General features: G+C 37.2%; 2 protein-coding genes across 4 annotated transcripts; one reads left to right on the plus strand and one right to left on the minus strand.

The window, feature by feature from the left end:
• Positions 1-508: 508 nt before the first annotated feature.
• mettl8 (methyltransferase like 8) lies at positions 509-15,657 on the minus strand. 2 transcript variants are annotated; one of them, XM_036139281.1, is made up of 10 exons: positions 15,573-15,657; positions 7,912-8,071; positions 7,682-7,773; positions 7,242-7,594; positions 7,077-7,126; positions 6,374-6,434; positions 3,580-3,719; positions 2,325-2,431; positions 1,236-1,301; positions 509-793 (listed from the first exon to the last, which is right to left on the minus strand). In XM_036139281.1, exons 2-10 carry the CDS (start codon positions 8,061-8,063, stop codon positions 654-656), a joined length of 1,161 nt encoding a protein of 386 aa, XP_035995174.1. In that variant the 5' UTR covers positions 8,064-8,071; positions 15,573-15,657; the 3' UTR covers positions 509-653. The 2 variants fall into 2 exon arrangements, with proteins under 2 accessions (XP_035995174.1, XP_035995173.1); XM_036139280.1 differs by having other exon boundaries at positions 7,912-8,068; positions 15,563-15,647.
• Positions 15,628-26,846, plus strand: dcaf17 (ddb1 and cul4 associated factor 17). Of its 2 annotated transcripts, XM_036139277.1 has the most exons (15): positions 15,628-15,783; positions 15,873-15,976; positions 17,663-17,753; positions 17,867-18,003; positions 18,110-18,188; positions 18,644-18,733; positions 18,812-18,919; positions 19,006-19,108; positions 21,406-21,545; positions 23,944-24,053; positions 24,176-24,260; positions 24,361-24,444; positions 26,000-26,155; positions 26,511-26,619; positions 26,655-26,846. In XM_036139277.1, the coding sequence occupies exons 1-14, from the start codon at positions 15,655-15,657 to the stop codon at positions 26,616-26,618; spliced, it is 1,524 nt and encodes a 507-aa protein (XP_035995170.1). In that variant the 5' UTR covers positions 15,628-15,654; the 3' UTR covers position 26,619; positions 26,655-26,846. The 2 variants fall into 2 exon arrangements, with proteins under 2 accessions (XP_035995170.1, XP_035995171.1); XM_036139278.1 differs by lacking the exons at positions 15,628-15,783; positions 15,873-15,976; positions 26,655-26,846 and adding an exon at positions 16,045-16,195 and having other exon boundaries at positions 26,511-26,648.
• The last annotated feature ends 677 nt before the right edge of the window (positions 26,847-27,523 follow it).

Genomic DNA, 27,523 nt, shown 5'->3' on the forward strand with positions numbered 1-27,523 from the left:
TGAAAAGTATGATTCACAAATCCTGTCGGACTAACCTTGAGCTATTTTGGAAAGAATGATGGGCAACAGCTTTAGTTACTAAATGTACAAAACATGTAGAGACATCCCCCCCAAAGGACTTGCAGCTGCAAATGTAGCAAAAGGTGGTTCAACACAGTATTGACTACAAATAAACATCACTGCTCAGATTTTAATGAGGAAAATATTTTCTCAAATCATGCATCACTTTTCACTCCACTGAAAAACTATGCACTGCTTTGTGTTAGGCTGTCACATAAAATCAAATACGGTGACTGTAATGTGTTCGAGGGGTATGAATACAATACACTATTATTATTAAAGTGGAAACTTTGACAAGGTTAAATCTTTGTTTAGTTAATTTAAACCTGGTTAGTATTTTCTAACCTCCTGTATATTGCATAGCTGTACACAAATCCAATGATTCTAACTAAGAGCAATTCTCATAATCTCTTGATTATTTATACAGCAGGATAAAAAGACAGAACAGTCGTATTTCAGTAGTTTATTTCACTTATTTGTCTGCAATTAAAATGTTGCACAAAAATAAAATAACGTATTTTACAGCTGAATGGGTGAAATATAAATAGTATCAAAGACACGTTAAAAAAATGCAGCTGTGCTTCCGGGGGCCTTCAGGATGGTTTCCTGTACTTGCTCTGCATCCACACCCGACGCATTACAACTTTCTTTCCGCGGTTCACTTGTAATCGTTTGTCCTCCAGATTCTGAATTTCTTCAAGTCCAGCTTTGGAAAATAAATCATGGACCTCTTCTGTAAATGATATATAAAGCATGATCAGTAACCAGAGCTGGAGTCTGTTTTGACACAAAAATCATTTCCCAACTGTGGGGTCATTGTCTTCCAGAAATAATTTATAGATTATAACAGTAGTTAACAAAAGTTAGAAATTGTGTTACATTATACAACTTAAACTCAAAAAGGAGTAAAATTACTGTAGTGCTTATTACTTTTTTTAAGGCTTAATATCTTTAAAGATTATTCACTATTTAAAGAAATAACAGATGAAAACATTAAGTCAGAAAACATTAAAATTAATTTATAAATTAGTAGTATTCACCAAGGCATAAAGTACATAACGGTAACTGTTCAGTAAACAGCAAACTAAACTTTTTATCTTAAATGCTGGATGAAGCGCTGTTGTCATCGGTTTCCCTGAATGTATGAAGTAAAGTGCACAACTTTAGATCGGTACCTTTGGTAAAAAAGTAAACACAGGTTCCATCGCCACGTGTGTAGAAGTTGTCTGATATGCATCGACCTAAGTATTGAGGGGGAAAAAAATAATTAAGGCAATCCATGTGTATTTTAAATGGCAAAATAGACCTCGTGCAGTGCATTTCAGGGTTCCTGCGAGGTCTAAAAAAGTATTGAATTTTATTTGAGCATATTTATAGTATGGAGAAAACAAAATGTATAGATAAATAAATATTTTAAAAATACCACGTTACTCTATTATCCAAATATTGTCTTTCCTTCTGTTTCCATACTTTCTTACATCCCTATTACAATCGTGTGTCCTTCCTTCTTCTCTCCCTCTTTTCCCCACTTTGTCTTTTCTTCTTATATCACTTTCTTCCTTCTTTTCTTCCTTATTTATTTGCTTCTTTTTGTGTTTCATCTTTTCCTTCCTGTCTTGTGTCTTTCCTTCCTCGTGTCCTTTTTAATCCTTGTGCCCTGCTTCCCTTTCTTTCCCACCTCTTTTCCAGCAGCAACACTATCCAATCAGTTCCTAAAACTGTTGGTTCTAACATTTTTCCAAACAACTACTTTCTATATGTACAATTCTTTGCTATTTGCATGTCATTATAAAGCATCAATACTATTCAATTATTTGTGCGTCACTGTACAGTAACGCAAAATAACCAGAACGTCAAAAACCAATCACAATAATATTACCAGTAATAACCGAGTAATTATTTCTCATATTCGTATGCAGTGATGAGCATCTTCTTAAATAGCATTTTAAACTCTTCTATGTATGGACATTTCCCGTGTGCTTGCTCCCTTCCTTGTGTCCTTCCTTCTTTTGATATTAGTCTGCTTGCTTCCTTTCTTGTGTCATTTCCTTCTTTTCTTACTCGTGTGCTCGCAACCTCTTTTCCTTTCATCCTTCCTTCCACATTTAAATACAGACATGCCCAAATTTTCATTGCAAACTTAATTTTTACCTTTTTTTTTGAAGAAGAAGAAGAACATACAGACTGAGAAATCAGGAACGGTAAGTCCAGCATTCCAATTTGTACATGGATAATTTATTTTTTTATGCAGTGATGAGCTTCACCTTTCTTAAACCGTAGCTGTGAAAAGTCGTATCTCCCATAATCACGAAAGAGGAAAACTCCTCCATGTTTCAGGTACGTGGAAAGTTGGTTCACAACTCTTTGCATTCTGTAAATAAACAGAAAACAGACCATCACATACTGTTGCTTGGTAAGCGTACAGCAGATAAAAGTCAATGCAAGTGTGAACAAAATATACGATTTGTGAGCGCTTCTCAGATACTCTCAGGATCAACTGCTCTTATATTGCACTCCACTGAACTCATACACTGCCTAGACAAGCATACATATACCCTGAGCTGCTTCATATATAGTCAAATTTCAACAACAAACGTCAAAGTATGTTTGAGAGCATTTTATATGATAGAACAACAAAATACTACAGAATATTGAAGTTAAAAAAAACAACATATGGTTTCAGATTTAGTTTTATAAATAAATCGGACACGTATGACTTGCATTTGTATTCATCCCTCCTGAGTCAGTACTTGTAAGAAGTCATGAATATTTGTGAAATGGAATAAAAAAATAACAAAAGAAAAGTATTTTTCTAACAGAAACCAAAAAAAGTTTTTTGCATTTGCAGCCAGTGTAGAACCACCTTTTGCTGACTGAAATCTTTGCCCATTCTTCTTTGCGAGCTCAGTCGAATTGGATTGAAAACATTTGTGAACATCAATTTTAAAGTCTTGCCAAAGATTCTCAACTGGATTTAGCAGGATGCATGTCCTGCTGGAAGATGGACCTCCACCCCAGCGTTAAATCTTTCTCTGCTTCTAACAGGTTTTAACAAAAATCTCTTCTGCCCTGCTCCCCTGTCACAGCTGGAGAAAGGAATCCTGACAGCATGATGCCTCCACCGGCATCTTTTGTAGTGGGTATGGTGTATTCAGAGTAAAGTGCAGTGTTAGTTTTCTGCCACACAGTGTTTTTACATGCAAGCCAAAAAGTTCAGTGACCAGAGAATCTTCTTGCACAACCAAAAATTGCTTCGAAAATTCCTGAAGAAAAATAAAAAAACATGTGTCTTTTTTCTTTCACTTCACAACCAGGCACTACTTTGTGTCGATTTATCTAGTAAAATCCTAGGAAAATACATTCAAGTCTGCAATTGTTGTAACAAGACACAGAAAGAAAGTATCTGGGTTTAAAAAAAAAAAAAAGAAGATTTTCAGACAAATGCAGAGAACATGAAGGGGGATTGGGCTGCTATCTGATTAGTTAATCTTACACTTTTATAATCTAACCTTCACCTACCGCTGTGGATGAATGGAGGAGAGCACAAAGACTGCTAGGATGACATCCAGGCTCTGGGGAGGAAAAGGAAAAGAGGCCGCCTCCACACAAATGTCATGGACGAAGGCATGACACACAGCCTCATCGTAGTCTGGATGGTCCTATTAGAGGAAAAGAAACTGGGTCAGTAAATTCACTAAATTGTCTCTGCTCCCAAACTAATCTGGGATATTTCCTTTGGCACGCAGCATGTAAAATAAGTACCGGACAAAAAACACAATTTCCTCAGTTTCAATGTTTCTAATGGGGTCTTTGACATAAAACTCACACCAGATGTAAGCGACAACCCAAGTTATCTTCAAATATGGAAAAATCTAAGCAAATTAGGTGACGTGCATCAAACATGGTGCGTGGAACGACATCCAGAGAGTTCAGTTTTGGCCTCATCTGACCAGACTATATTCTTTCCCTTTTCTCAGTAGTTCACTGCTTGTCCAAAATCTTCTGTAGAAAGCTTTAAACAAGCTTCAACTTGCTTATTCTTCAGCAGTGGAGTCGTGCACAGTGAGTAAACATAGAGGCTCTTTTGTACGTTTTGTGAGACAAACTGTGCCTCCCATTCTCCAGGACTGAAGCTCTCTGCTCATTGGCTGTCGGACTCTTTTGATTATTCCTCTGACTCCTATCTCAGAAATCTTGTGGGACATTCGCAAGTTTAGACATGCAGCTGTAACAGAGATAATTACTTTATTTGGTAACAGTAAGAATTTTTTTAAGTCTCTCGATCATTAACGATCATATTTAATTTAATATTATTCATTTAATCCAGTAGAAATATGTAAACATAGAAAAGCATTGTCATTTACCCACTATATTTTCTTTGCCTGAGTGCTTCTTAATTGCTTTTACTGTATTTCTATAAGTAATATCCTTGCATTTTGATTTTATTGGTGATAAAACATTGATAAGTTTGACCCTATAATCACCTCTTTATCATATGTTGCTGTCTCCTAGTCTTGGACATTTTGGACTAATTAGTTTCACTCCCCTCAGCCTTCTGCCATCTGTCACCATCCCATCAGCTCAGACCACCTCTACCTGCTGCCACTAATCATTCCACTAATCATCCCTGCCTCCCTGCCTTGTCTACCATTTCTCATGGAATTATTAAAAAATAATACATCCAATGGATGTGGATCTGTTTTAGTCAGATTTTAATATAGTTTCAAAACAGGTCCTTTTTGAATTATGTTGAATTCAAAATAAATATACCAAGGATAAGCACTAAATATTTCTGTTTTTGCTTTTTTGTAGATGTAACCATGTTTTTCCTCAGCTATAAAGAGAGTTGGAGTCATTTGTTTATTTATTTATTTACTTTATAAAGGACAAGTTTAGAGTGTTTACAGAATTATTGCATTTCTCCAGAAATGTTACTGGTATCTTTATAAATACAGAGCCTTGGAAACATGATTCCTATCCCCTGACATTTTGCAAATTTTGTAAATGTAAAACTATAAAACTTCAATGGATTTAATCTGAACTTAGCCCAACACAAAATCTACATAACTGTAAGGTGGAAGGAAAAGTTTCAAAATAGGTTGTAGATGAGATCTGAAAAGGGTTGCATGCATTTGAATTCAGGGCTGCCAAGTCAATATTTGTAAAACCACCTTCTGCAAGAGTTGTAGCTGCAATTCTCTACCAGCTTTGAATGTCTTAATGCTGAATTTCTTGCTCATCCTTCTTTGCAAACAGTTTAAACTCATCGGATTGGATAGAGAGCATCTGTGAACCTCACTTTTCAAGCGCTGACACATTCTCAACTGAATTAAGCAGTGGACTTTCGCTGGGCCATTCTAACACATGAATATGCTTTGGTCTAAACCATTTCAGTGCAGTTATGCTGTACAGTTTATGGTCGTTGTCCAAGCAGAAGGTGAACTTCAGCCCCAATCTCAAGTCATTTACGCCCTCTAAAAGGTTTTCTTTCAGGATTGCCCTGCATTTAGCTCCATGTATCTTCCCATTTACTCTGATCAGCTTCGCCCTGCATGCTAAAAAAAAGGAGTCTGTGCAGGAGACATGGGGTGCTACTTTTTTTTTGCCACACACTATTTTGCATGTAGGCTAAAATGTTCTGTTATGATCTCATCTGACCAGAGCACCCCCTTCCACCTGTTCTACTTTTGTTTTATCTCAACAATATCTTTCTTCTGTGTATCTTTGCATTTCTGGAGCGCACGGCTGATAGTTGTCCTGTCAACAGATTCTCTCGGCTGAGCTACGGATCTCTGCAGATTCTCCTGCGTTGCCATGAGGTTCTTGACTACTTCTCTGATTAAAACGATAGTTTTATACCTAACTCTGCTATAACTTCAGCAAAACATCATCCCTGACCTGATTTCACACTAGTGAAATCAGGTCTTTGCTAAGTGAATGGATTCTGACAGATGTTGGTAGAACTGGATTATATTTTGTGGCATCTGAGTAAAGGAGTCTGAATACAAATTCCTACCACAATTTTTAGATTTGCATTTAAAAAAAAACTTTCAAAAACCATTCAAAATGATGTGCAACTTTTTGTTGGCCTATCAAATATCTCAATAAAATACAGATTGTTTTTGTGGTTGTATTGTGAAAAAGGTGGGAAAGTTCAGGGGGTATGAATACTTTTTGCAAAGTTCAGGAGGCTAAGTATGGCGGGATCTTTTGAAACATGAGTTGATCTTGGTTGAAATAAACATCTCCATACAATTTCAGTGTTGAAATGACACCTAACTGTGTTAAGTTTTTTTATACTATTAATGCTTACCTTAACCAGCTGAATGGCACGAGGGGAGAAGTCACAGCAGTATAAAAATGAGTCTGTGTTCCTGTGAAGCAAAAGAACCAGCTCTGAAAATACCAAATACCGAAAAGTAGGTACATCACACATCAGCGTTGAGGCTTTTTGAACTACTTTGTTCCTTGGAATTGGGACTTTTCTTTCACTTTAATGAAAGAGAGCACGGCAGACTCAGAAGTTGCCTATTTCTTCTAACTGTAGTCAAAATAAAACTTGCAATGAACCAATTAATCAACCAGACATCAAAATTGGACAAGCAGCCACTGATTGACACAGATTTGTTTTCATGTTCATACAATATTCAAAACTAAAAACTCCTACTTTTTTTTAGCCTCTGAATGCATCAACAAACATTGCGGTATTTTGATGAACTTTGTTCTGAGTTGAGTTAAAAATCAGTTAATGTGAGGAAAAATATATTTCTGATGCATTAGTGAAGCATATTTGTTCTCTTTTACAGACAAAGTTTCTTGCATTTGATTGATAAAACAAAGTTTACTTGAATGACATTGTAAGTGTCAAATCCCAAAAAGAAAATTTAAAATCAGAGATAATTTGGTTTAAGCTCATAATTGCCCAATGGGATACAATTTACCGTTGTTAAATATTGTTGAATGTATACATCTTTAGAAAATCTATTACATGTAGATCAGTAGAAAATTTGACCTACTTTATGGTATTAACAATTGGAAACACACTGTTACCAACTCCACATCCAACCTGAGGTGAAATAAAAACATAAAGCCAAGTTAAAGTGGTTAAATAACATTGTAAACATATAAAACTAAGGATAAGGATAAGGATGAACATGCAGTAGGGGAACAATTTTGAAAACCTCCAAGATCCTGAAAGATGCGTGCCCTCCTGGAAAAAAAGATGTCCGTGTGACAGTTTCATTTGGTTCTACTGGCGCGTTTTCCTGGGGAAAAAAGGTGTCTGTTTTTCGGCGGTGCTGAATGGGATCATTGTGTCGACAGTGTCCCGTTTCCCCGTCCGTGTGGGAGCTACCGCTAACTGGGTCTGCTGCTACCTGATGACTGAGGCATGCATTTGTCCTCCTTTTTTCTGCAGACGAAGGAAGCAGCTCTGGGAACTCTAAAAACAGCCACCTGCGATCTTTGAAGAATTTATCCTGGTGCACCTCGTAAAACTGGTCCCAGTACTGGGAAGCATCTGTGTCAAATTTATCTGAAGGAAAGGAAATCGAGTAAATACATAACTTTTATAAGTCTTAATTTGATGTGGTAAAATAACATGTGGCAATGTGCTCGCAACCTTGTTCTGTTGAAGGAAGTCGTATACTTGAATTTTCTTCCGCCTTTTGACGAGCAGCTTCTTGGTCCTCCTCTGTCCATTGTACATGGTCCCTAATAGTGAAAGCATAAAAATAAACTTAAAGAACTTGTCTTGACCTAAGTGATCATTTCTGATTATTGTACCCTTTAATTGCTAAAGATTAATGAGTGACAACTAAGATAGAAACAGATTAACCAGGTATCACCAACCACATGTTGTGTTTAAAGACGTCTTCAGGGTTGGTCAGGATCCGTGAACCCAGCGGAGCCGCAGGCCTTGCATTTGTGCTTTTCAATCTCACGGAAAATCGGATGAAGGCAGAAGCTCGTTTGAGCACAGAGATGCTCCATTGCTTATGCATTTACTCTGCAAAAGATCAAGAGTTAAATTATGACATTTAATAGTGACTGAAACACAGAATAATTACTAAGAACAGTACACACTTTTAAAATAAGATCAGTATATTTATTGGGATCCCTAGTAATGTTGTGCAAAAAGCCCTGGAATAAATTGACCTTTTTACGGAATCAGCAAAGCCTCACACTAAAAAAAAAAAAAAAAAAAAAAAAAAATGAGTGTATTTTTCTGCTCAAAGAAAAATAAAAAATAAATCCACATTTAAAAATATTAGTCTTTAAAAAACTTCAGGTGCCACATGCAATTTTCATAAAATAAACATCACAGAAGCATTTTATATATATATATATATATATATATATATATATATATATATATATATATATATATATATATATATATATATATATATATATTTTTTAGCTCCAGGTTCTAAGATACTCAGAATCTCAAATGACTTGCAACATGATTTTATTCATATCTGCACAAATATGCTTGTAATATTTAGGCTTTATCTTTTATCCAATTGTTCATTGCTGTTCGTGAGACAGACCAGTTTATTCTTCTTTTTATAAGGTTGATACTGTTTAGCTTTTTAATCCTAATGATGTCATACAATGTTTTTTTTAACCTTCAGAGATCACTTTATTAGTAAACAGAGTATATCTGCGTGCAATTGAACCTCATAAGGAATCCAGTTGTGCTTTATTCCTATCCTTTAATATTGTTATATTCACAAGAACATTATTGTACATAGATATTGAGTTTAAATGCTTATTTTTGGGTCAACATCATGACTTCCATATCCAATGGCGCCACCAGGGTGTGGCCAGGGCTGGCCATGTCCTGATCACCCAACTCACGAGTGTAAATTGTAGTAGGATCAGTTTAGCATTTCATCCCATTATGCACAGCCAGCATAGCAGCCGCTCTGCTTGACCTCCTATCATGCTTTTATATGTATCTGCCAGAATCTACTTTCCCCTAGTGACTGTTTTGTTTTTCAATAAATGAATAAATGTACACCTAATTCCTAATCCTAATATAATTACACATTAAAAAGGAATTGTTGTTCGGCTCAAAATGTTAACTGTACTGTTATTGGTCTATGGACATTAGATCATTAGCAACATTAAAAATCAAACAATAAACCAAAAGATATTAGCAGGTGTTCACTTAAGTCTTTAAGATATTTTCAGGCAGCTTCACTACAACAGTAGAAAAAAATCCTGAAATTATGGCTTTTAGTTTCAGTGTGCCACCCCAAGAGTTTATGTGGCCCCATCTGGCCCCACCTGATGCATTTCTGGAGGCGCCACTGTCCATATCTTGTACTGTCACCAAATGTTAGACCTGGATCTCTGGATATTGATAACAGCTTTTATCCTTATCTTAAATTTGGTGCTGAAATACTTTCTCAAAGTAAATTTGAAATCCTCGTCACTCTTCCAACACAGTTACAGGTTTTGCACCACAAAGATAATCAAAACGGTTTGTGGTTGTGTATGCAAATTCTCTACAATAGAAAGCCTGTTGCTTCCTAGACCTCAATATATTTTGAAGCGTCCTCACATCTTATTATTATTATTATTATTATTATTATTATTATTATTATTATTATTATTAATAATAATAATAATAATAATAATAATAATAATAATAATAATAATAATAATAATAATAATAATAATAATAATAATAATAATAACATGTAGGGCTTTAATTTTAGGGGAACAATTCTTGAAAGAGCGATGTCAACACAATGCTGCCCCCTACCATAAACCAGTTGAACTGCAGGCCGTTTGGAGAAGCGCAGGATATTCCCTTAGTATTTGAAAGCATGTGATTTAGACAATATCCTGTGTGCAAACCTGTTAAGTCACTATTTAATCTTATGGATCGTTTCAATGCTATCCTAAACTCCTAAAACCGTTTTTTTTTCCAACCAAGCATACAAACGTTACAAACCAGGGCAAAACCGAAAGAGGAACATGGCTGAGCCACATGCAGCTCCGTCGCCATCTAGTGTTCGCTTGCCGTAGCTACAATTCGATCAATCGCCCAGAATGCCTTGTGACGTCACCTGCCTTCTGCTGGACACGTCATAGACGTTACAGACTATGACGTGTCATAGCTCCCATTATGACGCAACACACTCTCTCTTTATAGTTCCATCTCTGTATAGTTTCCATCACTTGCGATCGACGTTGCACCAGGATAAACAGAAGTTTTTGCCCACCGCTTGTTTTCAAAATGAATTATTTCAGAAGGGAAAGCAGTTTTCACAGGGGTATACCCTACCAAGAGCATCTCAGAATTGCTTTAGTATCTATATTGACTAAAGTATATAAAAACCTGACAGGGTTAGATCAATGTAGAGCTCTCTCTGAAAGGGAACAGAGAACGTTTACAAGTATTCTTGATGCAACTTTGGAGACTCTTCAAGTCCCACAGAACAAGCACCTGAACCTGACAATAATTGAGGAGGTTTGTAGGAAGATGGTCAACTATCTTAAAGATAAGTACCATTTAGATGCGAAGGATATCTTTTCAAATGGAAGTGTGGAGTTAATTGAGGAGGTTGCTTTCAAACTGAGGCGGACAATAAGGAAAGTTGTCCGTCGCTTCTATTCACTAAAATAGTCTCTTTGGATTCATGAAATTATTGATGTGATGTTTGTGAAACTTACTCTGCACTCTGCTTGCTTGACTTTTTTTCCGTAGTTGAAGACGTTTCGCTTCGTCTCCCGGAAGCTTTCTCAATTCAAAAAGTCTGGAGTAATGTGGAGTAACAAGCTTTATACCATTGCCCAACAAAAAGGCATGGCAATGGCTTAGATAACAGGCAAATTTGATCGAATTTGCATGTTGTCTAAGCAGTTGCAAGGCCTTTGTTGGGCTCTGGTATACTGTTAACTATATTTTTACAGGGTACAACTGAAAATGAAATTATTACAATTGTAAAAAATTTAAAAGTAAAAAATCAGAAGACTGGAATGGATTAGATATGTCGGTGTTTAAAGAAATCATTGACTATATTGCCAAACCACTTGCACACATTTGTAACCATTCCTTGCAGTTAGGCAGGTTTCCAAAAAAGATGAAGATTGCTAAGGTTATTCCTATTTATAAGGCTGGGGACAAGCACGATTTTTCTAATTACAGGCCGATATCCCTTTTATCTCAACTTTCAAAAATATTGGAAAAAATAATTCATAAAAGATTATATAATTTTATTGTAAAACATAACATTCTCTGTGAACAGCAATATGGGTTCAGAACTGATAGGTCCACTGCTCTGGCACTTGTTGATCTTGTGGAAAGAATATCTGATGCCATTGATAATAAACCATACACTGTAGGAGTGTACTTAGACCTAACTAAAGCTTTTGATACTGTTAATCATGAATTATTGCTTAAAAACCGTTGTAGATATGGAATTAGGGGTGTGGCTCTTTCTTGGATTAAGATTTATTTGGAGAATAGATCACAATATGTCCACATTAAAAATACTGATTCACAGTTACTGACAATGACCACTGGTCTACCGCAGGGGTCATTGTTGGGTCCTTTACTATTTATCCTTTATATTAATGATATATGTTTAGTCTCAAAAATATTACAATTTATATTATTTGCTGATGATACTAATATCCTTAGTTCTGGTAAAGATTTAAAAACCTTATTGGAGACGATAGAAAAATAATTAAATATATTAAAGTGTTGGTTTGATTCAAACAAATTAACCTTAAATCTAAAGAAAACAAAATTTACAATATTCATAAATCGTGCTATTAACGTGCACAAAAATTGAAAATAAATTACACAGATATTGAAAGAGTAAGTGATGTAAAATTTCTTACAATACAATACAATACAAAATAAGTTAAGTTGGAAACCACACATTGACTATATCAGATCAAAGTTATCTAAAACATTGGCAGTATTATATAGATTTAAAGGCCTTTTAAATCAAAAAACATTATATGTCTTGTACTGTTCATTAGTTCTGCCTTACCTGATGTACTGTATTGAAGTGTGGGGAAACACCTATAAAACTAATTTAAACCCATTGTTCATAATTCAAAAGAGAGCTATTCGAATTGTAAATAAAGCAGATTATAGAGAGCACACAAACCAATTTTTTGTACATTTAAAAAAGATTTGGTTTACTTTAAGACTGCTCAATTTATGTACAAAGTAAAAAAATAATTTGTTGCCAGCACACATTCAGGGTCTGTTTTCGATCAGGGACAGTGCTTATGATCTCAGAGGGTTTAAAATGTTCAGAAAACCAAAAGCAAGAACAAATGTAAAACAACATTGTATTTCTTTTGTTGGGGTTGATGTATGGAACAAATTAGATCAGGAGCTAAAAGACTGTACAACAGTAAAAAAGTTTAAAAACATATTTAAGAATAATACGATAAAAGATTATGTGAACGTAGTTAAGAGCTTAGATACTGGGTGCGTTACCTTTTTTTTTTCTCTCGCAATATGTTATTATTGTAGAATAATACGTTTCCTAAAATCATACGTTGGTATGTATTATAAACGGTAGCCATCTTTTTATCTTTTTCTTTTTTTTTCTTTTGCTTTCTAGTCCAATGTAAATTTGCTTTGCAGGGTGGGCATTGTAAGCTTATTGCTTCTGCCAATACACCCTTTTTCAGACTGTTTTAATTTATGTTATATGGACATATACTGTCGTTATTATATGCTTGTGTGTCTGAAATAAATAAATAAATAAATAAATAAATAAATAAATAAATAAATAAGAAAATGCTTTTGTTGTACAGTTTGAGACTGCTATGTTTGTAATAAAACAAATTTTAAAGAGAAAAAGCCAAAAACCAAAAAAGCTCCAGTGGTGTAAAAAGGTAACACATTCACTTTTGAGTGAAAGTACCAGGTTCGAGTCCTGGCAGGGGCAGAAAAAAAGGCTTCTCTTATTTAGAAAATATAAAAGCTCTGTCAATTATTACCATTATTTGTCATGATTCTGAGTGAGTCTGTCTCTTTGAGCATTTAAAGGTATACTATGCAACCGGGGTTGATTTTCCAGCGAGGCTCCCCCCAGAGGGCGAAAGTAAAAGTGCACTGTCGTAAAGATGCTCAGCTGTTCTGGTTTCTCCATCAAGCCAGGCGCGGTTGTTTTGAGCTTAGCAGACAGGCAAACGCAATGTCTGTGGAAAAAACGGCAGCTCAAACAATGACTAACAGTCAAGGTACGAACATCAAGCTTCCCGCAGCGCTATCTTGGCGAGGCGGCCGCCGCAGCCGCCTCGCCAAGCCGCCGCCGCCGCCTCACCAAGCCGCAGCCGCCGCAGCCGCCGCGGTAGCGTCTCGCCAACATAAAAAAATAAAATAAATAATAATAATAATAATAATAAAACTCGATATGCTTGCATGTTTATTTGACGTTAACACGTGGTTCTTTGTTGTTGCTTTCACGCGTGCATATAGTGAATGGCAGGGCAAAAACACATGGAGTTCTCGCGTAAAGCGAGACTTCTGTGTGTGCGGGCTGTGAGCTCTTGCAATTGCAAGTGCGGTATTTCCCCCACAGAACCCCAGGGCGGCCGAGAAAACCTTTGTTCGACCTGAAATGACTCATTTAATCATCCAAAACGGTATGGAACACATTAATTAACTGAAAAATGTTGCATAGTATGCCTTTAAGTCGATTAGAGGTCCAGGGAATGTCTAATACATAAACTATGACTTCCTGTTTCCCTGGGATTTTACTATGACAGACAGATTTACATGATATCCCTATGTACATTCACAAAACAGGAGTGATGTGAAGCAATGCGCTGCAAAGCAAGGTGATGGATGTGTTTCTAGCGGCACAACAGGGGCGATTTTGGCGATTAAAGTGAAGCCAGAGCGACCAACACCTGTGATGGATGGGAAGCAACATTGGCTGGAGAGGAAAAATCTGAATTTATGTCATATGGTCTGCTAGAAAAAAATCAATCCTTGTTTCACAACAACCTACAATAACTTAATTAGATGTTTATAGAACTGCTGGACAATAGAACCATTAAAATATTTTGATAAGGAACATAAATGGTAAATAAAGATAAAGGTAGTCTTCAAAATTCAATAACATACAGTAGACAATACAGGTGGCCTATCAGGCAGTATGTGGGGAGACAATTGTTTATTTGTTTAAGCATTTTTACCAGATAGAAAACAACTTAAAACCAGTAGTGTCAGCTTGATTTGTTCTTTTTTTGACTCTTAAACAGTAATGCAAATGTGTTTGTACATTGATATATAGCTGAGATTTTGCAGTTTTGTATTATATTTGTAATCTACATGATCTGAGAATGCTAATCTAGTTAAAAACAGTGTTTTGAATAAGTCTAACGAGTTATTAATCACAAGTATTACAATTTGTTGTATCAATTTGCATTGGAAACAATAATGATACATTAGAACCAGGATTGGTCATTTAAATCTGTGTCATGATTATGCTCAAAACTGTTCAAAACATTAAAATATTTTTGCTCTATGTTCGTTGATATAGCCCTGCTCCAGTTGTTTGTAGACATTACAAATAAAGATAGTTTTTCAAAAGAATGTTGTGAATAACTAGATAATTTAGATACAAGAAAAAACAGAATCTGAATAGTCAAGAAAAGATTTTATCTTTGGGCAAGCACAGGTTTTCTCAGGGTTCTTAGAGGTTTCTTTCCACAGTCAAGAACTAAACTGGTATGTAAAGTTATTTTGTATAGCCAAAATTAGCACAATTTTTGTATCTAAAACCATCTAATTCTTGCAATAATCTAATCTAATAATCCATTTGAGTACATAAAATAAATGCATAAATTGATGTACATGTCCTAAAGGAATTAAATACCAGAGAAAACATAAAAAATAACATAAAACATAAAAAATACAGACGTTTGTTTTAAAAAAAAAAACTACATTTTTGATTATCCCCACTCACCAAATAGGCTACATATGAAAACGATTATTTAAAGCTGCGCAGCAATGTTTGTCTTTTTTTCTGCCAGTGTTTTACCCTTTCTTATCACGTTTTTTAACAGGAAACAAGCGTAAACCCCGTTAATGTTTTTCTGCAAAAACGTAAACTAAAATAAAGCTACCAACAGGTGGCACTGCGGGGTTCCGTCAGAAATATTCCACTATTTTGTCCGTAGAAGAAGACGGCCTGATACCCATGCAGCTGTACAAGCTAGCTGCCAGCTAACCACAACAACATCTGAAAAGCGACACTCTTTTCCCCAGATCAAACCGATTACCTGCAAAGCATAGCGAACTGCTTTTAATTTTAGAACAGTTCAGTCTAACTGTATAGTTAGATATATATATTCAGCATTATTTTGGCCACACTTTGAGGTTTTTAGTGAGAACAAAAGTTAAATCCAATATTTTTTTATGCTAACATAGGAGTGCTAACTACTGCGGCCTTGAAAAGATTGAAATTGATTAAGTGCTCCTCGGAGAGGAGAACATCCCCATCCGTACCTGGTTATGGATCTCGTGTTCCGTCCGGCAGAACCTCAGGAGGTTGTGGTTTGTTGAGCAGCTCCGCCTGTAGAACCAAGATCCGCCTGCAGATGGCGCTACCCCGCAGAGGGAGCACTTTCAACGCCGCTGAGCTGCTGAACCAGAGGAGCAGAGGAATCAGGGATGCTGGGACCCTGAGCCGACTCTGCTTGAAAATCCTCCGAAGCGTCATTCTTGATGTAACATAAGGCAACACTTTAAAAAATTTTATCTGTGCCTGTTTTCAACAAATGTTTTACAATTACAACACGTGATTACTGCCTCGTAGGAAAACAGGGGCTTCGTTAAGGTGTGGAGCAAGACTTCAAAATCAGCAATAATGTATGAGAGTGGTAGAGTCTACTGTGAAAACTATCAGAACTGCTACAGTTGGTGAGTATGGATCATTATTTACAATGTAATCTCTAGAAAGTCAAACCAAAAACAGCAAATTGAATCTATACCGAAGTGTTAGAAAACACCCTAACTGTTTATGTTATCAGATGAAGTGAAAATACACTCACTGGCCACTTTTTTAGGCACACCTGCCCAGGTTGGACCCTGTTTCGCCCTCAGAACTGCATTGATTCTTCATGGCATAGATTCAACAAGGTGCCGGTAACATTCCTCTGACATTGCAGTAACTGCATGATGCCAAATTGGTAATAACGAGCTCACAGTTTACTAAGAAGATTTCCCAAATACCATTAAATCAGTCTGAACCGTGGGTACAAGGCAAGAAGGATTCATGCTTTCACGCGTTACAGTCCGGTTTTGGTGAGCATGTGTGAAACGTAGCCTCCGTATCTTCGTAATGGACAAGATTTGTACCCGGTGTGGTCCTCTGCTGCTGTACACCATCTGCCTTAAGGTTTGAGATTCTGCTCCTTCTGAGGGGCTGTTCTGCAGACGTTGGTTGTAGTGAGTGATTGAGCTTCTGCTGTTTCTATACCATTTGGGAAATTACGCCCGTTTTACTCTAACCTCTGAATTCAGCAGGCCATTTTTGTCCTTCAACTGCCCCTCACTGGGCATTTCCTTTTTTTGGCACCGCTGTCTTCTGGTTGTGCATGATAATCTTGTAGATCAAGGGTTGCATAAATATTAGACTAGGCTGTCTGGCATCAATCAGGCCATTATAAATGTTGCCTAAATCCCCTTATCATCATAATGCACGGTTTGAAGTTCTGCAAGTTGCCATAACTTAGTTTAAATGCCTTAGTGGATTGAGTAGCTTCTATAAGGATGAATTTGTCGTTTGTCTTAACCAGCAGATATACTTATTAAAGTGGCCAGTGAGTGTATTTTGGGCTCAGCTTTCTGTGGCAGGGACAACCTCTGACTCCACCTCTTTGTTGTTGCTTTTTTTATTTTGGTAGAGACTCAGACCACTCTAGGCCCCTGTTGGCCCTACGCTACACCAGAATAATTATTGTGTGAGAAAGACAAAGACCGGGTTTAATTACAGCACATATACTTCCAGCAGTGTGTGTCTGTGTGTGGACTACTGTTTTGTTTAATCTTACATTTATGGACACACTGGATTCAGATTTTTATCCTGACAACCAAGGACACAGCTTAAATTAATTCACCTATATATTTGTTAAATCTATGTTTCCCAGACTCAAGTTCAGCTACTAAATTACATCTTTCAAGGTTTTTCCAAAAAATATTTCATGAAATAACAAATGGACAGTGTTATTATTCAGTCCTAGGCAATCCATACCATATTGTAGTTATCACAAAAGAAATTAACTGCTGGAATAAAAAGAAGCATACAACTAACAGTTAAGACCATAAAATTAAAGGAAAGATGTTTAAATTAGTCACAGCTAGAGGTAGTGGGTTGATTATTTCTTTCCCTTTGTTTTGGGTTTTCAGCCAAAGCAAAATCTGTTTGCAAGCAGTTCAGTCTGGGCTTCAGGCACGCCTACATTGGCCTTATTTCTAAGACTTTTAGGCATCATCTTTCTTTTCATTTACGCTAAGATTTCTCTTCAGAAATACCAGAGCTTCAGTTATGTGCAGAATAATTACTTCATAACATTCTAGCGTGACGCTTAAATCCTCTGATTTCAGTGTCCATGACCAGCCTCAGGTTGTATACAAATTCCCAAAGAAGTCCAAGCAGCAGAAAATTGAAGATGCCCTGCTTTGTCAGAGCCCTCTGGTGAGTACAGTTTAGACATATTTACATGTTTATTCTGTGACACATAACAGTTTTTGTGAAGATAACCCTGTTCTGTTGATTCTTTTTATTAATCTTTTTATTTTATTTTTCAGGACAAAACATTATCCTCTTCCTCTGAACATAAGCCCTGCCTCTTAGCTCTGACAGCAGATAACTGGCTCTGTCGCATTTCAGCTGAAACAGGAAAGGAGCTGCAGAGACTTTATCTCTCCCCTAAATACAAGTTCAGGTATATTTAAAAGAGCTCTCAGTTCTTTGGCCATTGATCGGTTCTAATTTAATTTACAGATTTTTTTTTTAATATTTTAAAACTTTACATGTTTTTTTTTTTTTAGATATCTTGCCTGGAATAATTTACAAGAAACATTTTACGCTAAATCTGTTCATTACAAAGAATCACCCTTTGCAAGACAGGTAAAAATCCACTATTTTAAATATTACTACACTTTTATGAAGATTTTTAAAGCCTCTATGCTTAATGGAATGAGCATTCTTGGATTTTTAATTAGAAAGAAATATAAAATGTAGCAAAAAGAAACAGTTATGTCTCAGGATACTACATTTCTCTACTACTTTCTGTCTATATTATTAAAATACATGAAATAACCTAGACAGCAAAATATCAAAAAACACTAGACAAAAAATACTTTCATAGTTAAATATGTATTATTTGAGAAAGAAACATTTTAATGCTTTGGTTGATGGGTAATATTGACTTATTTACCAATTATCTATAGCTACCATAACTGCTCTTTTCTAGACTCTAGTCCTTAAATCATCTTTTGTAGTTTTCTCTCACTTTTCTGAGACATTTGCTGTATTCTACATAAATGTTAAATTACTGTAATCTTTTGCGTTTTCTTCCCCAGGCAGGTGTCTCACAGGACACAGTGATGCACTTGGCCATTTTTCATGTTTTCCCCCTGCAAATCTTGGGCATTTTGGAGATTAATAAAAAGGTATGCAAGTTTATTCAAACGTATAAGTGTACCTGATGTGGGATTTACATTATAGAATGGAAATGACATTTTTTTCAGGGGTTTGGAAGTGGCATCACTGATGTGGTTCTGTCCCAGGGCGTCCTTGCTGTGTCATACAGTAACAAGTCAGTGAGGCTGTACAGCCTTGAGCACATTGTCCAGAGAGTATGTATGTCTTAAGCTGGAACAAGTCATTGTGTTATTTTCAAGTTTATTCATCACTTTAGATGAAAATAACTCTTTGTTTTCAGTATCTTAGTGAAGAGTTAACATTGGGCCAGCAGAGTCCTCTGCTGGGACACAGAACCGTCGGAGACGCTCCGTTTGGAATCCCAGTCAACATCCAGGTCACGGGTGAGGCAGTTTCACCCTCTGGTGTCTCTTCACTTTATGCTCCTCTTTAAGGCCATTATGAGCTTTGGTCCTTACTGTACATAAGTCGTATGCAGAAAACGTTCTGAAGCTAAACATTAGTTTTTGCTGGGTTTTTTTGGGGGGTGGGGGTGGAAAAGTATATTTTTCTTCAACCCTACATAAGCAAATTGTAATTTGTTTGTGGACATTGTTACACCTGTGTGCTCGCCAGAGAAATTTCATGTATAGACAAATGTTACCAAGTGTTTTTCTTGAATGCTATTATTATAGTTTTAATCCCTAAAATGCCCTCTATATTTTTTTAACTGGTTATTGCTGAGAAAAAGCCAAACAAACGTAGCCTACCTGCACAGATGCTGCAGTCGCTGGTTTCAGGTCCGGACGTTCATGTGTTGGCTCCTTGGCGCCGAGGAAATATAGAGACCACATTTAGGCCTGTTTGGTCAGGCCTAAATGTGGTAAACGTCTCTCGTTTACCACATTACGGTAAACGTCTCTCGGTTACAAGCTCAAATCCAACACTGACATTTATCTGCAGTCCTTCTGGGATTTTGGAAAATCAATTTGGGAAAAAAATCCCTTCATGTGGTCACAATCATGAGATCACGAGTCACCCCAGCAGGTGTTTTATTCTTGTCATAATATTGTCTGTTGAGGCAATATTCAGGACAGATCTGTTCACTATTTGACTCAAACAAGTAAACTATTCAAGGATAACCGCTCTGCTTGTATGACCACGAGGTGGCCGCGACGCATGCATCTAAATTTAGTAATTTGACGCCATTTGAGGAATGCCCCATTTGTTGCAGGCTCTGATAGGGTAGAGTTCAGATGCCTCAGTCACAGGAGGGTTTGTTAACGTGTCGACTGTGGCAAATAAGACACAAGTATTATTAATGTTTTCATTGATGATCTCAGAGAAGAAAGGTTCCCTTGCATTTTTAATTTGCAAGTTATATCTGTAAAGTCTCTCTTTATAGATATCAAAGTCAACCTAGAGTCTAGTCTTTCTCCACCTCCGTTCGGCTTTTCGACACTCCCTTTTTTCACTTCTAACAGCTGGACCGCTTCTCCACTGAGATTTTTTTTTCTTCCCAGAAACAACCTTCACTTTAATTGGAGTGATGCAGTCAGTGATGCCTGAAACGTTCGACTGAAAGTTATCAACTAGTCCATATACTGAGATACAGGACAAAGTGGAAGTAGAAGAGTACGCTTGGTTAAAGATGCATTTTCTTATGATGTCTCTTTGGCTAACTGAGAATTGGAAATTATGTTTTCAAAGATAACAGAAATATATCACTTCATTGATGTCCACAATTTCTATAAGTCAGCTGTTGTCTTCCCTGTAACTGCTTTCAGTAGCTCCAGCAATCTGTAGTTTCATATAATATCTAACAGCTATGAAGATGCGTTCACATTGGCGCCGCATGTTGCCACTTTTGCTTGCTCTCCCTCGCCTGAAGTTATCGCCAGCCGAGAGCAATTGCAGAGCGGGCACCAACAGAAATACAGCAGTACAATGGCGCTATCTAGTGACGCTTTCACTTAACTGCCACTCCAGTCGCCTCACTATTTGTTGGATTGGTCCTTTCTGGATTGGTTTCGGTAGTAATAATTGGTTGAGTCATACAACTCAGGCCGACCGCAGACCGCCGCTATCAGTTTCTTTTTCACGTTGAATGAAAACAGCATTGTCTCCGCTGCAGTCTTTCACCCCATGTCACAGCCACATCTAGTTCCTGATTGGTTGTCGTAGCACAACAACACACAAAAATTCATCTTTTTCAACTCCAACAAAAGTTGCTTCGCATCCATCGCTGTTATTGTGTCGCTCTGGCTTCGCTTTAATCGGCAAAAATCACGCTTTTTGCATCGCTAGAATTTCCTCTGGGGCTTCGTGTAGCGTTGCTTAGTGTTACATTGCTCCTGTGTTGCTCCTGTAAATAAGGGTTATCATGTAAATCTGTCGCTCGGCCTGACACATTCACCTGCAGTGTGAACGCACCTTCAGATTTCGACTCCACCTGTACATAAACACACCTAATTAACCCCTAAAAACTCTGGGTTGATTTAACCAGCGTTGTAGCATGTACACATAATCTCCATTTTTAGGTTTATTTGAGCCCTTTTTTCAAGAAACCCCAGGTTTGTGGAACCTTCTTCATCGCAAAGGCACAGTTCAGATTGTGTTAAACATGCATAGTACCTGGGAACGTTTTTTTTTTTTTATCTGAAAGTCACGTTTTTTTTTGTATATTTTTTTTAATCCGCAGATCCGCCACCGCTTCTTTTTGAGGCTTCCTCTCACAATGGTATCCAGATCGGCGGCTACCCTTGGCACTACATATACACCCCACCACATAAAAAACACAGAGGGACTCACTTCATCTCTTCACTCAAGGATAGCACGCTGGTAAACTCGGGAAGTCGTTTTCATCTCTGTGGGACAACGTGTACTTATTGTGTCACATATAACACAAGTGTTATGTGCAAAATGAACCTCATAGTTTATCACTTACAGAAAAAAGTGTTTTGGCTGACAAACTAATAAATTGAAGAGAGTTTGGGGCCAATTATATAAATATGAACCTTATTTGTGTTGTCTTTCAAGTAGATCACAAGTGTCAAACTCAAGGCCCGCGGGCCGAATCCGGCCCATCAAGGTAAATTATCCGGCCCTCAAGAGCCAAAAAAGAGGCATATCATGTGATAAAGTAGAGGTATATATCCTTTTAAAGTGTATAAAGTGGCTAAAACTGTGTCTCCTGTAAGTGTAACTCACCCCAATATCAACTTTTCTTGCAGATAAACTGTATAAACTGGGCCTAAGGTTGCTATTTCTATGTTACTGTGAATTTTTTATACTTCTATGTGAACTGAAATGAAATTATGAAATGAAAAGTATCATCTATACACATGCAACCGGCCCTTTTAATGACTTCATGACGCCAAAGTGGCCCCATATAGAAATGAGTTTGACACCCCTGAAGTAGATGTTTCTTTTTAAAATATATGGATTTTATAGTTTTGAAATGCCTAATCAGGAGGCTGGCTAGAAACTGATTTAACTGTAACAAATGGGCTTTCGAAATCCAGAATAAGTTTAATAACTTTCACCTTTCACATAGTTGCTAATTCATGCAGTGCACAGTACTTTGTGAAATATTCATATTCTTTGGTCTCATTTTGTTACACCGTAGCCGTAGGGTTACATTAAGTTTGGTTAGGAACAGCTATCAGTAAGTGCCAAAGGCAATTATTAACCAAGTTATTTTGATCAAAATTACCAAAATCGTATAAACAAACACAGATGCCAAATAAGCGAAATAATCAATATCTGAATAGTTTTACTCTGCATTTATTTTCTCTGCCCAGACACAGCCTCTTGCGTCAGAGTTATAGATTCCCCAAAGTGACGGTTCTAGCTCACCCACGTCCAGGCGGCTAGTTTTATTTTACTCAGGGTGAAAGTCACCGGGTCCAAAAAACGGTGGACTGTACTTGTTATTTCTTTAAAGATGCTGTCTTTTATTGGCCAGCGAGATTAAGACAATCACATGCTTGTCCTCCCCAATGCAGCCTCGAGCGCTGCGAGCGAAGAGAAAGAAATGCCGTGCCTAGACCTTTTTTAGCTCTTTGACGGGATTTCAGCTGTGAAGCTCCTGCCTTCTGGGAGTTGTCATGAAAATGGCTTAATACTGTATAATCTGGGATTTTGTTCTCTGTTTAGTTTAGCCCCTTTCTTTCCTCCCATGGGTCCCATCTGGGACCCAACAGACGTATAAACGTCAATATATTTTATAAACCAAAACAAAATAGTGCATAGTTGTGAAGTGGGGAAAAAAATCATGGTTTAAAAAATTGTACAGTTTTATTTTTTAGTAAGAAAAATCTGAAAAGTGTGGCATGCATTCATGTTAAGCCCCCATAGTCAATACTTTTCACAATTACATATCGCTGTCACTACAGGTTCAAGTATTTTGTAATATGCGTCTATGGACTTGACTCATTTGAAGGCTAAAATGTTGCTCATTCTTTGTTGCAAAATAGCTCAAGCTCAGTCAGGTTTAATGGAGACCTTCTATGAATATCAGTTTTCAAGTCTTGCATTCTGTATTGGATTTAGGTCTGTGCATTGACTGGGCCTCTCTAACAGGCCCAGTCAATGCACAGACCTAAATCAGCACACAGCACAACACACTTTTCAGATTCTAGTTTTTAAAACTATAAAATTATAACTTTCAGTTCAGCATAATTCAGTTATTTGTATAGCATCAATTCACAACACGTCATCTCAATGCACTTTACAGTCAGTGTTATCAAATCATACAGACAGATTTGGTTAAAAGTTTTTTCTGCTGCAGCATTCATTCCTCCTAGATGAGCATGTCGCGACAGTGGGGAGTCGATTGCGTCGTGTCGTTGACTTTAGCAGCAATTCCTCATACTCATCATGCATGTAGCGACAGTGGAGAGGAAAACTCCCCTTTAGCACGAACAAACCTCCGGCAGACTCAGGCTTCTGCTAAACAATTATGCATTACTTTGTGTTGGTTTGTCACATAAAATCCCTATAAAATATATGAAAGTTTGTCGCCGTAACATGACAAAATGCGACAAAGTTCAAGAGGTGTGAATGCGTTTTGCAGGGGATTGTAAGCAGCAAAGCATTGTAGCTGGTGAAAACATGGCTGATCATCAGCCCAGTTTAAGTGTCCAAGTTGTTGATGCTGTGTTGGCTGAGTTTCACCTGGCCATAGAATGTTTTTTTGTTATATTATCCTTTTAAATATATTCCTGTTTGACATCAGGCAACAAATGGCATCCAGAACATGGACTGTTGCTCTCTTGAGAGTGACGTCATCTTCTTCCATCCGGGCGATACAGGGAGAGTCCTCCACATTGGACCTAGCACTATAAAGTGAGTGATCCAGCTGAGGTCAACAATTTAACTAGCAAAATAAGAAACTCCTGCCATCTTCTTTGTCGCTTGCACTTACGACACGATCATATATATATCTACGTTTTTCCTTTCTTTTGAAGTGTGCTGAAAATCAAAAGTGAACTAAACAGCCCTTTGCCGTCAGAGGTGGTGGAGGATTTCTCTCTGACGACGCATCGACGCAGCGTAGGTGTAATGTTTAACCTTTTTATTCATTTGTTTTACCGTATACGAGGTTATATGTGCACTCGGGGTGTTGAATGTTGCTGCTGTCAATGTTCTGCAGTCTTCCCCTCGAGTCACCGTCACATCATCAGGCCGTGCAGTGAAATCCAGGTTTCATCAGCTGGACGATGACCCGATGCAGGAGGTATCAACGGACTGTTCCGAACCGTGATATAAGCAAGATCGCATAGGCATAACACGCGTTTGTTGTGCTCTTTTTCAATTCAGTTTTATGCACGCAGCACCAATTCACAACATGTTGGCTCAAGGCACTCAGATACAAAGTCAATTCAATCAAATCATACAGACAGATTAGATAAAAAGTTTCCTTCTAAGGAAACTTATCAGATTGGATGAAGTCTTGACAGGCAGCATTCACTCCTCTTGAAGGAGCGTAGAGCCACAGTGGACAGTCGTCTGCATTGCCGATGGCTTTGCAGCAATCCCTCATACCAAACATTCATGTTGCGACAGTGGAGAGGAAAACTCCCCTTTAACAGGAAGAAACCTCCAGCAGAACCAGGCTCTGTGTGAACGGTCATCTGCCTTGACCGACTGGGGGTTTGAGAAGACGGAGCAGACAGACAAAAAGAGCATAGGAGTACTTTCTATGTTGGAGAGGGTAATGGCAGGAAAGAAACACAGTTTAGCAGATATACTCTGAGCCAGTTTTAGGATCAGGAGGAAGAAAGGGAGCACAAACAGTTAGTTGCAGTAAAATCTCAGCCAATAGGTAATGTCTAGGAGAGAAAGAGGGCTAGACTCTGGGAGACGGGGCCAGCTGTATCATCTAAAAGATGAAGTTGTTGACAGCAGTAACTCAAGCCGATCTGTCCCCCAGGATTGTTTAGTTGTGACAACTAAACAGAATCCCAGGCCAGATGTAACTACTGTGAGGTGAAAAAAAATCTTGTGACCCAAAAATGAATTCAGCATCGTTTGTTTTATAGAATTTAGGACAAAGGAAGTGATCTTGGTTTATTCCTTGTTCTTGTTTAATTAAATCTGCGTATGCTCCTTAATGCAGATTGGCCAGAATCTGTGCAAACGTGTAACTAGATATCGCTTTTTTATCCAAAAAATATTTTACTTTGAATCAATCCCATCTGCATAAAATATGATCTTTTGTCCACCTTTGAACTCTTCTGTTTGGAGAAGAAATAAAAAAACACTTGATGTGTGAGTCGATGAACCATCTTCTGCAAATTAAAAACAGTCTTAACGTCACCCAGTTGTGTGGACCAAAGAAGTCCCTCCGGTAAAAGCTGCATTTGTTCCAGGCCCATCGTCACAGGACAGATCTACAGTTCAATATGTTTTAGATCTGGTCGGGTCGACGGTTCTGTGGTCACAGCTTAATGTCTGGCAAAATGAAGCGCTTTAAATATGTTGAGTGGTATATTAAGGTAAATCTGCAAATGAAAATAAATTAAGTCATGGGAAATTAAATAACGTTTTATTGGGTAAGTGTGTAAGAGGCTCAGTCCATAGAAGATTTTACCCTATGGCTCTGTCAACAGATCTTGTGCTTACAGATTGTTTTTACGTGTCATTAGGACCTTTTTGTGCTTATCGCATAGTTTAATTAAAGTGCAAAAGACTTAAACAGTGAAGTAGCTTTTTTTTTTTATTTCATACTTTTAAATAATATGCAGAGTTTAGTCGGAGTCGCTGTAAACACGTCAAACTTGATGTTTCAGACGTTTCGGCTGCTGGAATACGAGGATGAGCTCGACCTTCTGGTCATAGTGGTAACTAACGGTGAGGATGAAGAAGGCAGAGCTCACGTCCGACTGCATGACAACCAAACAGGGCGTTTACAGCGAACGATTGATCTGATTGAACCTTGGGATGAGGTGAGTAACATGAGTTAATTTGACGCTTTGCAGTTTTCTGCTTTCACAGCCTTGATTCTACCCTCCGGCCTTTTCCAATCTGCTATAGTTTCACTTTCTAAGATGAGTGAGAAAATTTTTTAAATTTTCATCTTTTTTATGTACCTTTACGTCCATACTTGAGTAAAAGGCTTTTAAATACAAAAAAAATAATTTCTGATTAACGCAATGGTTCAGCACAAAGTGTTTTTTGTATCAAATGGAAGTAAGTTAGGAGAAAATGGCAATGTGTGGGTGCAAACCGACCATTTAAGGAGATGAACATTAAGCTGACTACTCTGTGTGCGAATCAACGTGTTTCTTTCCTCTGTTTCAGACTTTTTCACATGAGCTGCTCTTTGACAAAGACACAATTGTTCACATTGAGCAAAAAAGCAGCAACTTCTGCTGCCATGTTTACAAACTCAGGAGCATCAGAAAATGACCAAACTGACTGAAAGCTGCTCAAAGATATGAACATCACACAGAAATCGTGACCTTCTTTCAATGCTGTAAAGTTCTCCAAATGTTCTCAAACTTGTGGTATTTGTATATTTTGTCTGATTATCTGTTTTTTCATTGTATATTTTTTATAACTATACCAACTATTAATGTAAATAACTGTGAATCTTTTAAAAGTTTTTTTTTCTAGCATAAAATATACAATTTCCAAGTTGCTTCTTGTCCTTTTATTTCTATCATGCACACATGAACAAATTTAATTTAGATTTTTTTTAGAAGTAAATTTAGCAATGCTTAGCCTTGCATGCACCAACGTGCAGCGTTTCCTCAGAAACCTGCAGAGATCACTTCTTTCAAGCACTGTGGAACATTCTTCCTCTGTCTTTACATTGGATTGACAGTACTAATTCATTTTGAAGGCAGCTAAAGACGTTTTTGTTTGTTTCATACCTTTATCCTGTATGTCCTTTTTTCATTTCATTTTTTTATGATGTTAATTTGCTTTAGTTGTTTTTTTACTGTAATTGCACTTTGTGAATTCTACTTGTGAGAGTGCAATGTAAATAAAGCTTAATGAAGTAGTAAGTAGTAATGAACTTTAATATCACACAAAAAGTAAACTGATCTGCAACATAAATCCGCCCCATGGAGGATCTTAAGTATCTGAATATGTATTATGTAACATCAACAAACTAAAAGGTTCAAAACTTTAATACACACTCATTTGTACGCTGTCCCATGTTGCTGAAACTTTTCAATAAACCTGGAAGATACGGGTCTAGCATCCCTAGTGGTGAAAAGTTACACTCTGCTGCTTTAAAACAATACATAAATACAAATGCAAAAAAGAAAATCAAAAAAATATGCATATATATATATATATATATA

This window comes from Fundulus heteroclitus, chromosome 7, assembly GCF_011125445.2.
Source record: "Fundulus heteroclitus isolate FHET01 chromosome 7, MU-UCD_Fhet_4.1, whole genome shotgun sequence".
Lineage (NCBI taxonomy): Eukaryota > Metazoa > Chordata > Actinopteri > Cyprinodontiformes > Fundulidae > Fundulus > Fundulus heteroclitus.

Bases quoted from the DNA above. Each gene is read 5' to 3' on its own strand.
- dcaf17 (XM_036139277.1), top strand. From the start codon at position 15,655: ATGGCGCTACCCCGCAGAGGGAGCACTTTCAACGCCGCTGAGCTGCTG. The intron at 18,004-18,109 runs GTATATTTAAAA...TTTTTTTTTTAG, and splicing joins TCCCCTAAATACAAGTTCAG to ATATCTTGCCTGGAATAATT. The intron at 21,546-23,943 runs GTAAACTCGGGA...GTTTGACATCAG, and splicing joins CACTCAAGGATAGCACGCTG to GCAACAAATGGCATCCAGAA.
- mettl8 (XM_036139281.1), bottom strand. From the start codon at position 8,063: ATGCATAAGCAATGGAGCATCTCTGTGCTCAAACGAGCTTCTGCCTTC. The intron at 7,774-7,911 runs GTTGGTGATACC...TTTCACTATTAG, and splicing joins GTCTTTAAACACAACATGTG to GGACCATGTACAATGGACAG. The intron at 3,720-6,373 runs GTAAGCATTAAT...TTCCTCTAATAG, and splicing joins GTGCCATTCAGCTGGTTAAG to GACCATCCAGACTACGATGA.